The following is a 13,687-nucleotide window of genomic DNA, read 5'->3' as shown; positions in this document are numbered from 1 at the left end:
CAAACACAGGGAGAACCTGCAAACTCCATGCAGATAGAGGAGATTCGAACCAGACTGCTAACCACTGAGCCACCATGCTGTTGTTCAATTGCAGTTCAGTCTGTGTGCTATTCTGGATATATATCCTAGATTAGGCACATGAGCATCAGAACCGGACCACAGGTCCGATAAATCCTATAAGGACAGAGAAAAGCAAGAACTCCAGCACAAAACTTTAATTCTACTACTGCACAGATCTAAAAAAAAAAAAAAATACACAAAGCACACCAAAAATAGATCATACAAACTTCTCATATGTACTTATCTCACTAAGGGCCTGTCCATGGTGTTGTAGTAACTCGTAGTGAAATGTTTATTTCATTGCATTGCTGTGAGTGAAGCAGCGCACCACCGCAACGTGCAGATCTGTGCATTGTGGCGCACTGCGTTAATAAAAAAAAAAAAAACAGGTCCTTTATTCTATGTGATTGGCAACCGGCCCGTTTAGAATTAATAGGTCACCTGAATGCAAAGAACCTTCACATGGGTCAGCATGCATACAGTTTGTGCAGCTTATTAATTGATTATTAATGCCGTATAGTAATAATGAAGAGATCTCATATAGTCTCATACACAGTGTGGTTTTCCTTTAAGAGGGAGAGCTGTGCTGTAATATCTGATGTGTCCTGTGTGAGCGGAAGGACTGGTGCATTTATATCTGGAGTGCATTAAGTGAATTGTGGCATCTGCTCGTAGTAACAGAGGAAACTGGGCCAGTATCTCCATGTGGGGCGGATATCTGGGGCGCTTCTACAACCTGCCCTTCCTCTCATTTCCAGCTCGAATTGTCGCCTTTATTGTACTGAGCACTCCTGAAGACGGCCAGGCACTGTTTGTGTCAGAAGTCACCATGTAAAGTAACTCCATAATGATACAAAATACTAAAACTTAAATTTCCATGTCCCCCCCACCCTCCTTCCTGTGCCAAGCCCAATGCCGGGATGTCAGGCTTCATCTCTGTGTGGTCCTTGCATCCTCTTTCTAGTAATCTTAGGATCCATTCATACCCGGGGCTGGAGACAAGTCCTGAAATCGCTCAGAGATGTTCCGGACGTTGCACCATTGCTTTTAGATCCCAGCTGGGGATTTTCTTGTAGTCTGGAAAAAAAATTAGTATATAAAATTGTAAGGTAAAATCACTCCAATCCAAAGCAATTCCAGCTATATAATAATACCCCCACCCATGCAAGATCAAAAAAGGAAATTACCAAAAAAAAATAACGAGGGACCCCAGCATCAGACAAAAGATTTCAGATCCTTAGCTTTCCCAGAATCCCACAGGAGGGCCGAATGATGTTATTAATGCCTAACAAAAGCAGCTGAATGAAGTTTTCTTTTTAAAACTTTTTTTTTTGTGATTTAGATTTAAAAAATAAATAAGGATCCAATAGGAGGTGGCTATATTTAAAGAGCAAAATGGAGGTCTTCTCAAGGCTTGCTATTGAACACCATGTTTTCAGCTATAGAGTCCAGCTGTAATATAACATTCAATGTGGGATAATGATGTTGCATGTGATGGTTTTCGGTCCCAACAATTGGTAACTAGGTCCCATGGCATCCTGTGAGAAGGTCATAACCTCCCAATTACCCAAAAGGATTTTTTTAGGCAGTGGCAAGGAAAAAAATGTGGTGCTGTGAAGATGGGTTTAAGTGGGCTTTAAATAGATCCTGCCATTGGCAGATAACAGGGTCTCTTTATTATTATTTATAACTTGTATTTATATAGCACTAACATATTATGCAGCGCTGTACAGAGTTTGTATTCCTATCATTGTGAGGGGCTGGGCGCAGGCACATAGAATCTAAAGGTCTGAATTTCAAAATTGACTAACTGGATACAACAAAAGTCCATTTTTTGCTGGTCGGGGTCTTCTTTTAAAAGAAACCATGCTGTAGTTGTTTGGTTTCCAAGGATCGGTTGCAAATATAACTAGGCCGATGATGTTTATCTGTTTTTACTCCTTTTATTGTGGATCCTAAGAGCATGGCGTACGTACAGTATGCACCCACCTTCCAAGCGCTGCATTTGTGACCACCGTACAGGAAGCTCGTGGTAGATGAGCTTGTAGGATCTAATGCATGCGGTCTTGTAGTGGTAAGGCGCAGTTACTGACTTCTACATCCTCCCTAAAAAAAAAAAAGGACCCCCATTTTATTTTTTAAAGAGGAAGTCACACCACCGCTTCTCACCTGTCATGTCACCTCCAACTCGGTCTCTTGTCCTACAAGCACAACTTTTTTCCACCACTATTTTTCTTTATGCTTCAATACTTGAAGTTTAGTTTCATACTTGTAATAGTTAAATGGTTTGTTTTAATAGAATTTAAACAGCAGAATTAAAGTAGGGATAGAGGGTTGTGTTTCCAGAAGTCCCTTGAATTGAAGGGGGTTTTTGGTTATGTATTAACTTTTTTTAGGGGCCAACTGTCACATGACCATTCTCATGACATTCACATTATTGCTCCATCAGTTTCACACTTTCCCAGCTTTACAAAGTTGTTGGTGCTCCTTAAAGGCTGATGGGGTCTGTATGCTAACATGCCCATGTTTCAGAGGGACGGGGACAAAGCTAATGGAAGATCTAGAACCTCCATACAAAGCTGATGGTCACTACTTATAATGAGCACAGCATGTGTAGGGAACTAGGAACGCAGTGTAAAGATGGCAGGAACCCCTCATAATGGGCACAGCAGGTGTAAGGACCTGGCAACTCAAGGCAGAGATGGCAGGAACCCCGCATAATAGGCACAGAAAGTTAACAGCCCTAAGTGCAGAGATGGTGGGATTCCCTCATAATGGGCACAGCAAGTTAATAGCCCCATAACCTCAATGCAGAGATGGCAAGAACCCCTATTAATGGGCACAGCATAGTGTAGGAACCCCCGGAACACGAAGTAAAGTTGTCAGGAACCCTTCATAATGGGCATAGCAGGTTTAAACCCCCAAGATGTCAGCGCAGAGATGGTGGTAATTCCTTGTAATGGGCACAGAGGGTGTAGGAACCTGGGAACACCTGGCAGAGATGGCAGGAACCCCTAATAAGGGGCAGAGCAGGTGTGGGGACCTGGGAACTAGGAGCAAAGATGGCAGCAACTCCTCATAATGGGCACAGCAAGTTTACAGCCCTAAGTGCAGAGATGGTGGGATTCTCTTATAATGGGCACAGCAGCTGTATATAGCCAAGATCTCAGCCCAGAGGTCCCACCAATATATACTCCCTGATATAATAAAGGGACAGTAAGGGTGTTTACCCTCAGTTTTGGGAGAACTGGCTATGTTGCTTGGATCCACGACATGCATGACAAATAGCAAAGTTCATCCAAGAGATGCACAAGGCTTCTATTAGAAAAAAACTTAACTAATTAAAAAAAAATATTTTTTCCGCCTCTGAAATCACTCAGTCCAGCCAATTAACGCTCGACAAATGAGATTGTTTTCCCTGCTTTGCGGACTGTTGGGCAGATAGCTAGGATGTAAACATGTACAGAGAGGAGCAGAGGCAGCAATAAAAACTTTGCAGAGTTTCTAGCCATTCCCTACTCATCTGAGCTGCCATGTGCTGCCTACCTGGATAAAGCAAAGTCAAGCTTTAAAGGAAAAGTTACAAATTGTCCAAGTTTATATTTATGTAGATGAATAGCTATAAAGTATACACAACTTTTATTTTGTACTACAGTATGATTTGTTTTATGAAGTGACATAGCATTGGTAATGTGTAACTTAAAGGCAAAACAAAATAACATTTTTTCTATAAGAAGATTTACGGATATTTGTAGGGCTTACTTCCCAGTGCCCCTGTGGTTTGGTGCTTACATATTTACCTTTTTGCCAGGCAGAGCTGTGTGTGCTATTTCTGTCCAGAATACTAACGGCTGCCATATAGCCCAGGCGTGGTCGGCTTGTCTGCTGTGACCCAGCCCATCCTGACATGCCAAGAGGGCAATCTGTGGTTTATAAGGTGACACGAGAAAACAGAAGAGCTGTGCCTTTGATTAAAGGGACCGTCAAGCAATCAATTCCACTTATGGTTCAAATAGATATAAATGACACGTTGTGTGTGTGAAGTGGCAAAACATTGAAACCACTGACATTGATTATCTGGTTATATTGTTAATGAGGTGGGATATATTCAGCAGCAAGGGGACTGTCAGTTCAGGAGGAACTTTAGGCAAGCATTGGGATTTGACAAATAGTTATGGCTAGATGACTGGGTTAGGTCGGAGCATCCCTTTAATAACAGGTTTTGCAGGATGTTTCCCAATATGCAATGGTTGGTGCAAGGAAGGACAACTGGTGATCATATGATGGTGAGATTGATTGATGTGTGTGGAGAATGGAAGCCTAGCCGGTCTGGTTTGATCCCACAGATGAAAACCTAATTTTGTCAATAGGTGCAAGGTGTCACCTTTCTTTGCAGCTTGCTGCAGATTAGTCAGAGTGCCCATGCTGACCACCATTAAATGGGCACATGAGCACTAGACACTGGAGCAATGGTGCCCATTAGTTACAGCATTGTTAATCTTTGTGATCTGACTGCTGTAAAAGTTTATACAGAACCTTGTGCAACAACCTGTAGCAACCAACTAATAAAAGTTGGCTTCTTATCGGTCACAAATCTGGTCGCCAATAAAGCCTACACAAAATAGTTAATGCAGTTTGCTGACAACTGAACTCCATGCTGGCTTTTGATATTGTCCGTGTTGTGATATCCTCGCCAGAATTACCAGCTGTGCCCAACTGCTGCAGCCATGATGGAGCCAAATGGTAGCGTCATGCTACCTCCCCCTGCGTTTTAATTATCTGAAATAAACAATAACTGGAGAATTCAGCTGCCACCTATGTTGTTACCTTTGTGTAGCAAGAAGCCATAACACCGCCGCAGGGGAAATCTTTCCTCCAGAGATAGTAAAATCCCAAAAGTAATGCAGTCCACATGGGTTGCCCAAAATGGTACCTGCAGCATGGGGCGTAGTTGGTATCCAAATAAAGTGCCTGGTTGTTGGAGGCTGGGGAGGGTATGTTGGCTAATTGGTGTGTTTTCCTATGTTAATAGTCAGATGTTATATCAATTTTTATATCTTAATTTTCAGGGATTTTGTGCCCTTCCTCCCTCGTGTACATGACATCATGCCAGCAGCGTCTCTGACATTCTGTCACTGTGAAGATTGCTGAAGAGAGCCGTGATTCTCTACATTCGGTAAGTGCTTCGTCTTTATACATATCAATGTGACGGTTACTTTCCTCCGCACACCTGAGCTCTCCATAACATAATGATATCTGATAAAGGTTACCATGTCTCCATGGCTTGCTCTAGCTTGTGTGACTGCTGCTTTTATCTCGGATTGCTGCAGCTGAGCATTTCCGAACCAGGCTAAAATATCCCTATTCCATGAACTGTGCAAACAAGACATATTATTTAGAAAGGTGTTGCAGTGTTCTCCCCAGATTTATTTTAAGCTTTAGGTGGTGGCAGCCCCTGTATTGTGACCCAACACTAAAGTAACTACACAAAAAACAGTCAGGTAGTTGCAGAAAAGTGCCGGGTGCTACGCCCAGCTAAAAGGGGCTGGGGAGAAAACTGTTTTTGGGTATGAAAGTACCATCAAAACCCATGGGGGACTTTTGAGGCAGTAGACAACAATCTTCAATCCTACTTTAAGATATAGTAAAATTATGTTTTTTATTTTCACATTAAAATTCAAAACACGGGAATCAAATCACAGCTTATGTATGTACTGGTTAGTTACAGTTTATTAGATCGAAACTCTGGATGATATAGATCTCTACGCGTTTCGCGGCCATACATTTCCCAATAGGTTTTGATGGTCTTTGTTGTGATTTTTGGGATGTGGCAACTGAGAAGAATGTTGTTGGATATACAAAAAGGATATATATTTGCATTTTGCTGGTAAGTTTAATATTTCATCTTCAGGATGGGGAGTTTGACATCTTCCAGAGTCTTCCTAGACTGGGATGACACAATCATGTAAATCCTGTGCAGGTCTTGGCTGTGTTTTGTCTGATGCAGACCAACCCTTTCTGCAGCTTCTTACCCTGCGACTTGCTACAAAGTTATAATGTTATGACTGCAGCAGCAAATATTAGCATAATCTTATTTTAGGCAAAAAAAATGATATATTTTATAATAAATTGATATTCTAGTTCAAGTATACTAGTTTGTTATATTTACACAGAAATTTATACAGTTGTCACCTGACTTCAATAGCACCGGACCACCTCCTGAAAAACATCTCGCACTGCTCGTTATCTGCTCAGTAATCAGAGCGAGTGCCGGTAATCATATCGCGCTTTACCATCTGCGTACAAATTTCCACAGAATACCGGGGGTAGATAGTAGTGTGAGACAGCGAAGCAATGACACCTCTGTCTCTGAACACACACACACAGGCAGCTCCATCTGAAATGTGTGAAAGCCACAAGGTTAGGCTTGCTGCCAGTGAGGTGACCAATTTGTGGCAATGTCTTCTAGTGTTGGAAAGGTGTCGAAGGAAACAGTCCAGTCAGTCAAAAGAAAATGTTTCTTTTAATCTTTCTTTTTCTTTCTCTTACATCTTACCTTTCATCTGCTGCACCTTGCTATGATCCTTTGAAAATCCTTCACAGGTTCAGACACCTCCCTACTTCCTAGCTTAGTGCAATGCTGAAGAGTAAGGATGAGGTTTGTGGAGGGTCCCTTCTATGGCTGAATGATATTCAGACATTATTCAAACCACTTCCATGAGCTCCAGATTCCTAAGGTTACCAGAAGCTCTGGACACACAGGAGAGCTTTGCAGAGAAGACCCACAATGTCCATTAATGGGATGAGGAACCTTGCAAAAAGATTTTATATAGTGTTCTCCCCAGACTCTTTTAGCTGGGTGCACCACCCGGCACTTTTCAGTAACTACCCGGCTGTTTTTGGGTGGTTATTATTATTATTTTTTATTACACTGTATTTATATAGCGCCATCATATTAGGCAGCGCTGTACAAAGTCATGTCACTAGCTGTCCCTCAAAGGGGCTCACGATCTAATGTCCCTACCATAGTAAGATGTCTTTTAATACAGTCTAAGGTCAATTTGGGGGTATAGCTAATTAACCTTATTGCATGTTTTTGGAATGTGGGAGGAAACCCACACAGACATGGGAAGAACCTGCAAACTCCATGCAGATAGTGTCCGAGCTGAGATCCGAACCTGGGATCTAGCACTGCAAAGGCCAAAGTGCTAACCACTGAACCAATGTTACTGGGTTGAACACTGATATATTTATATACTATATATTATTGTATGTATATGCTTTAAAAGGGATAAGAAAGACTGACCATGCCTGTGACTCCCTGATTCTCCAAAGCAGTATAAAAGTAATTTTTTCCAGGAATGGCAGACAGGAAGTCCAGTTTATAGTAATGTCGCCACGATAGGAAGTGATAGGAAACCATACACTGGTCATGCAAAGGCCTTGCCTATTATATCCTATATTACTTCTTCTTAAAGAGACATTGTCCTCCTGCCTCTACAGGGCAAAGTGTCAGTGTTTGCGCAAAGGTGGCCCTTTTATTCTCAACTCCATCTTCTGTTGCTTAAATCGGTGCAATTGGCAACTCGGGGGACTAGAGATGCTACTCCTCAAGTCATGTGACCGTGCTCAGGCCTAACAATTGGATGATAGACTTGAGCACTGCCCACAAGGTTCAAGTCACCTACCTAGGACAAAAAATGGAATGATCATAAAAAGAAATCAAGAAATGCTTTTTTGCCAGCAAATGTTTTCTGCACACAGGGGACATGTATTTTATACAAAAAAAATTATTTTAAATTTTTTCCTGAGAATAAACAATTGCCGATAAATTCTGCAGTAACCAGTGCTTACCCTCCGTAATTGAATCTGGGTTTCTGTATCAAAATTCTGTAAATTGCTTATTTAGTCGGCGGAGGGTAAAAAAGTCGGTGTTTTTAGACATGTCCCCTCTTTCGCAGGTTGTAGGCTGAAGTCCTAATCCACAATAGCTGCGTATGTTATAAGGCCATGATGTTTATCTGCTGATCTTCACTGTCTCCTTGAACTGCTCTCTTTAGTTGACATTAATCCCAAGGATTTTTTTTCTTTAAGGTCCGGAATTCTCCACCCTGAGCAAGCACCATTAGGGTGTGGGCAGGGGGTAGAGGAATGAGGGCAGAGGTGGGGGCTGTGCCCTGCTTTGATGTTCCCTGATTGTGGAATGCACTCAGAAGTGGGTTCCTGCCTCTTCAAAAACCCCTTTTGATCTTGTTAAGGAAAGACATACATCCTAGGACGCCCCCCCCCCCAACCAACTCCTCCATTATCCTCCAATCTGTACAAGAAAATATAAGCCACTTCTGGCTTTTGCAAGAAACCTGCCAAGCTGGGGTTTGTAGTTCACACAGTCACACGCACACATTACAAAGTGGTTGCTGCATTTATGGATAAATGCGTAATTATTTTTTTTGTAGCTCCTTTCCCTTTATAGCTGTTGCTCACCAATCTTTTCTTGCAGAAAATAAAGCCAAAGTTTGTACAGAGATTTTACAATCAGATTGCGATGCTTATGGCTAGCTTCAGAAAAAATCAATACGTCCGGAAATTATATCGTACGGTGGGCCCCGAGGTTACGTGTGATTGCAATGTTACATGAACGATTCTTATGACCATTCTTCATCAAAAGAATCACTAAGAGTCCTCTTACCTTCTCCTGTGGCATCGTTCCCGCTCTAAGAATCTGCAGCATATCAGCCAGCTAGGGAGTTGTGTCCATTATTTACTCACATGGCAATTAACTAATTTTGCAGCATTGTTGGTATGTTTTGCAGTTTTTTTTTTTAAAGAATATATTCATGTATTTTTTTTTCTCTATCAACAGTGTTATTGGTAACAGCAGAACAAAGACATCCACAAATGAATAACCGCAAGGAGGATATGGAGATTCCGTCACACTACAGGCAGCTGTTGCATCAACTGAACGAACAGCGCCAACATGGAATCCTGTGTGACGTGTGCATTATCGTGGAAGGTAAAATCTTCAAGGCACACAAGAATGTCCTCCTGGGCAGCAGTCGTTACTTTAAGACCCTCTACTGCCAGGTGCAAAAAACGTCCGAACAGACCACCATCACCCAGCTGGACATTGTCACTGCCCAGGGATTCAAGGCCATCATAGACTTTATGTACTCAGCCCACTTAGCACTGACCAGCAAGAACGTCATCGAGGTGATGTCCGCCGCCAGCTACCTCCAAATGACAGACATCGTCCAGGCCTGCCACAGCTTCATTAAGGCAGCACTGGACATCAGCATAAAGAATGAGACCTCCGAGGAGCTAGGCGACTATGACATGGGTGCCCCGTCAAGCAGCGCCGAAGCCCTCCTTTCAGCCGTGGTGGCCGGCCGCAGCATTTCTCCTTGGTTGACAAGGCGGACGAGTCCCACCAACTCTTCCGGGGACTCTGCCATTGCCAGCTGCCATGAAGGCGGAAGCAGCTACGGGAAGGAAGACACCGAACAGAAAGTGGACAGTCAGGACGAGGTGTCTTCTATCTGGGCCAGCGAAGGATGTTACGGACCAATGCGTGTAAAAGAGGAGCAGGACTCCCCTACTCATTACATTATCAGCAACAAGGGCGACGCCACAAATGTTTATGTGGAACAAGGGGACGGTTGGCAGTCTTCTTCTGGGCGGCGGAAGAATAGAAAAAACAAAGAGACTGTAAGGCATATAACTCAACAGATCGTGGAGAACTGCAGACCCGGCTCGCCGGAACCTTCCTTTATATCCAGCACTCATTGGCAGTACAGCAACCAAGACAACTCCAGTAAGTGGTTCCTCTTATTGATTTTTAACTCCACAGCTGTACATCTAACATAACATTTCTTGCGGGTATGGAGCAAATTATTTGGTACCTCCCTTCCCACAGGATGTATGGCTGATGATACACCCAAGGCTTATGGGGTATGGCATGCCCAGTCCTGTGTAAGCTCATGACTGAATCATGTGCATGTAGGAAGGGTGACAGCCTAAAGCAAACCCGTACAGGGCCAAGAAATAGATTTCCTAAACATGATTGGGCCTTGTGTAAGCTCCAAGTTGTGACTTGTAGTTTACACAGGGTTGTTGTCTCTCAGCAGTGGGTATCTGGGCGGGCAATAGGAAAGCACCAGCATGCACCCATGAGTTTTGCATTGGCAGAGCACTTTGTTCCTTGCAGACCCAATGCTACAGCTTCAATAGCCGGGTGAGTTCTTGCCATGGTCTGTTCCAAGGTGTGGCTTTGCCCCTGCTTAGAACATTCAGTTTTTAATAACTGGTTTACCTTGCACGTACAATCATTCATATGTGTTTTAATGAGAAAGATTAACACAGGAAGTTCTAGTTCCATATTCACCTAGCAAAATTCATCTAACTTTCCCATCATTCATATTGTTCTGTAAAGCCCTGTGCAAGATATGTATTCTTTGCTTGCCAGGATACCCCTGTGCACGTCAGGAATAAATAAACTCCCGCACGCCTGCATAAGAATTGGTTCATCCCGGCCACTCAAGATTGCCGAAGATTAAATGTCTGGGTCGGGGGCATTACACCAATCCAAAATCAGAGTAAAATTATAGATAAACTGCAAATCACAATGAGGCAGAGCGTGTGATAACAGACAGAATTGAAGCTAAAAGTTATATAAATATGAAGTAAAAGCTGATCAGCGATTGCTGGGATTTACACAACAGCCCAGAATGGTCCTTTAACTTTACACTGTGGTCAAGCAATGCAACTTGGGCAACGTCTTTCCTCTCCCAACTCCCCCAAAAATGCTGACTGCCCAATAAAGAAATATTGCACTGATAAGGTCATCACTGTGCTCGCTATTCCTGTCAGCAAGTTCACAATGTTGGAATGACAGCACTGTGCAAGGACGAGGAGCTTGACATTTATTTCAAAATGTATCGCCAAGAAAAACACAAAAATGTAAATCCTTATAGACTGATTCTGTTTATTAGGAGACGGTGACCAGGCACCGTCTGCATTAAAGCCCTGATTGCAGATTTTTTAATGAAGAAGCACGATGAAGAGCAGAGCTGGTCCCATTATTAGCTAAGGACAGAGGAGACTAACAAATGGACCAAGACAACCATGGTATGGTCCATGCCTGTCTCCATCATTTAGGATCTTTTTTAAAGATCATTTTTTTGTTACTTATATCTGTGTTCTTATAAAAGATCTTTTGTCGTGATTCCCAGTTACACCAGCTCCGATCAGCTCTAGTCGGTTGGCGCCCTTCTGGATCCGTGCGCGGACAGCACTTGGCGTTCGGCCTTGAGTCACCGCGACCTTGCAGTTCTAGGCCTTTTAGTTACTATAGAAACTCAGAAGCCTCCGTCTTCACATATTACGATACCTGACTGCAAGGCTAGTCAGAGAAATACCTCTTCCAGGATCTCGTTAAGGTAATGCAGTGAAATCCCCAGATTAAGCTGTTAACCAGGGCTTGTTTCAGGGGGGTGGAGCACAAGATGAGATCTAGGCGACTCCGGGATTGTGCCTCAAAATCCGGATACGCCATGGTTTCCTAATGCATTACTAGGGGAGTGCAGAGATCTAACTTAGGTTTACTTTAACAAAAGGTGTTGTTATCGGTCCGGTTAACATGGGCTGATATAAAGTAATAGAAGAAATTTGCTTTCTGGAGTAAATGCAGCTAAAAGTCCCCCTTAGTGATGATCACATGATCACAAACCTAGCTGTTTGGTCACACTAAACAAGTTCTAATTTGTGTTCCAGTGAGCAGATGGTTGGTCCCGAAATCTTTAGTAGGAAATGACGATGGTGGCAGTGTCAGAAATCTGTCTGGACAGAAATGCAAATGTTATGACAGGGAAACTAAAGAAGCAATTCACAATCAGGCAGGCCAATTTTTCATTTTGGCCCTTCTGCAATAATCCCTCCTATCTGCCTGATCTCTCTGAGTATCTGTCAAGAATGTTGAGTTACGCATTTGCTACTTAGCTTTGCTTGCCAGGATACCCGGCTTCCCCTGCGCATGCTGTGAATAAGTTTACATGCGTCTGGAGTGTTAACCCCGGCCCTTTTTAGCTGGGCGTACCACCCGGCACTTTTTAGTAACCACACAGCTGTTTTTTTGCGGATTACTGAAAAGTTGGGTGCCAATACTTGGGCCACCACCTGCCTGCAGCTTCTACCCACCCAGTTAAAAAAAATTTCTGGGGACCATACCGGACTGCATGGAAGTTAGGTCGTCCTGGCTCCAGGCAATCAAGATTTTTGCCTGGTAGAGAAGAATGAATAGTGGCGCCTTTCGATGGAATGGGGACATAGGAGTATCATGGGCTTAGTTCCACTTTAATATAGTTATCTTCAAAAGTTTATACCGCAGTTTTGCTTTCCACTTTCTAGGAGATTTTCCTTCAGTCACTTGTAAGGAGCGGCGTCCATACATGTACGGCAGATAAAGAAGACATGGAACACGGCTGTGCGGTCCTGAGACTGATCTGCCCCCAATTACCATGTTCCATGTCACTTGGGCTCCATCATCCTTCCCTATTAGTCCTTGTTGGTGAATTTTCTGCTGATTGTCTTTGTAACTTTCCTTATCTGAATACAAAGCCAGCCACCATTATCGGGCTCAGATCCAAAGGGTGAAAGCCATTGTTTGAAGTTTGATGAAATGGGTCCAAAGCCTTAAATACAATATTTGCTAGATCTCTTATCTTCACGTGTCACGGAGTAAACCAGCAATGTAATAAGAATGTAAAATGTGATTTCCATAGACTTGAATAGGAGATGCAGATGTTGGTGCATGGATGAGCCACACTCACCTAGGCATTCTATTAAAGTTTGGTAAAGAAAAGTTTAGTACAGCCCTGCAATGCTTACACACATCCCGTGTTTAATTCCTTTAAAAATATATTCCATCTTGATTTTCCAGAAGTCCTGTAAACTCCTAATTCAGCCATACCTGACCTTTTTACCTCTGAAGAACTCTTTCAGGTGTCAGAGAAACCTGCTATAGTCAGGTTAAAAGAATAATTCTATTTGCATTAGTTGCTATTGGGAAGAATCCCCTAAGCATAAGGCATTTGGGTTCACACAGCTGGTTCTGCCAAGTAGTGTTGGGGACTGACCTCACCATTTTATGTGAGGTCAGTCAGCCATAACCCTTCTCCTTGGGTTCCACGGGACCTTGTCCTAGGGTTCCATGGCCTATCATTTTTAGGCTGACAACACTTTTTTTGCACTAAAGTCCCAAGTATGGTTGCTTGACTACTAATATCCGCACCCTGACCCATCCGCACCCTAACCCATCCGTACCCTGACCCATTCCCATCCCCACCCTGACCTATTCCCACCCTGACCCTTTCGCGCTCTGTCTCCATTCACATTGATACATTACTGCAGTGACTTGCAAGTTATTGTCATTGGGCAGTGGGGCAATGAGTTGAAGACTAAAGCAAAGCTTATACTGAGGGGGAGGACTTAGTGATTTGTTGGGCTTTGTACATGACCCAATAGCTAGTCCTCCCTAGTAGAGACTGGCATAAAGTTATCCCTCAATCCAACCAATGCAATACCAACCTAAAGAATATCAGGAGTCATGTAAGAACTTTTGGGGTTGCTCTGA

General features: G+C 43.1%; 1 protein-coding gene across 4 annotated transcripts in view; it reads left to right on the top strand.

Annotated features, from left to right (window-relative positions):
• Nucleotides 1-13,687, top strand: part of ZBTB46 (zinc finger and BTB domain containing 46) — a 41,433-nt gene that overhangs the window by 11,513 nt on the left and 16,233 nt on the right. For all 4 annotated transcript variants that reach the window (XM_072414342.1, XM_072414341.1, XM_072414343.1 and 1 more), the window contains exons 2-3: nt 5,130-5,236; nt 8,924-9,871. In XM_072414342.1, the coding sequence (XP_072270443.1) occupies nt 8,959-9,871 (913 nt within the window). In that variant the 5' untranslated portion in view covers nt 5,130-5,236; nt 8,924-8,958. The remainder of the gene's footprint in view (nt 1-5,129; nt 5,237-8,923; nt 9,872-13,687) is intronic.

Source organism: Pyxicephalus adspersus, chromosome 6, assembly GCF_032062135.1.
Source record: "Pyxicephalus adspersus chromosome 6, UCB_Pads_2.0, whole genome shotgun sequence".
Taxonomy (NCBI): Eukaryota; Metazoa; Chordata; class Amphibia; order Anura; family Pyxicephalidae; genus Pyxicephalus; species Pyxicephalus adspersus.
Note: the sequence above shows the minus strand (reverse complement) of the source record. Positions and strands in the feature narration are given on the sequence as shown.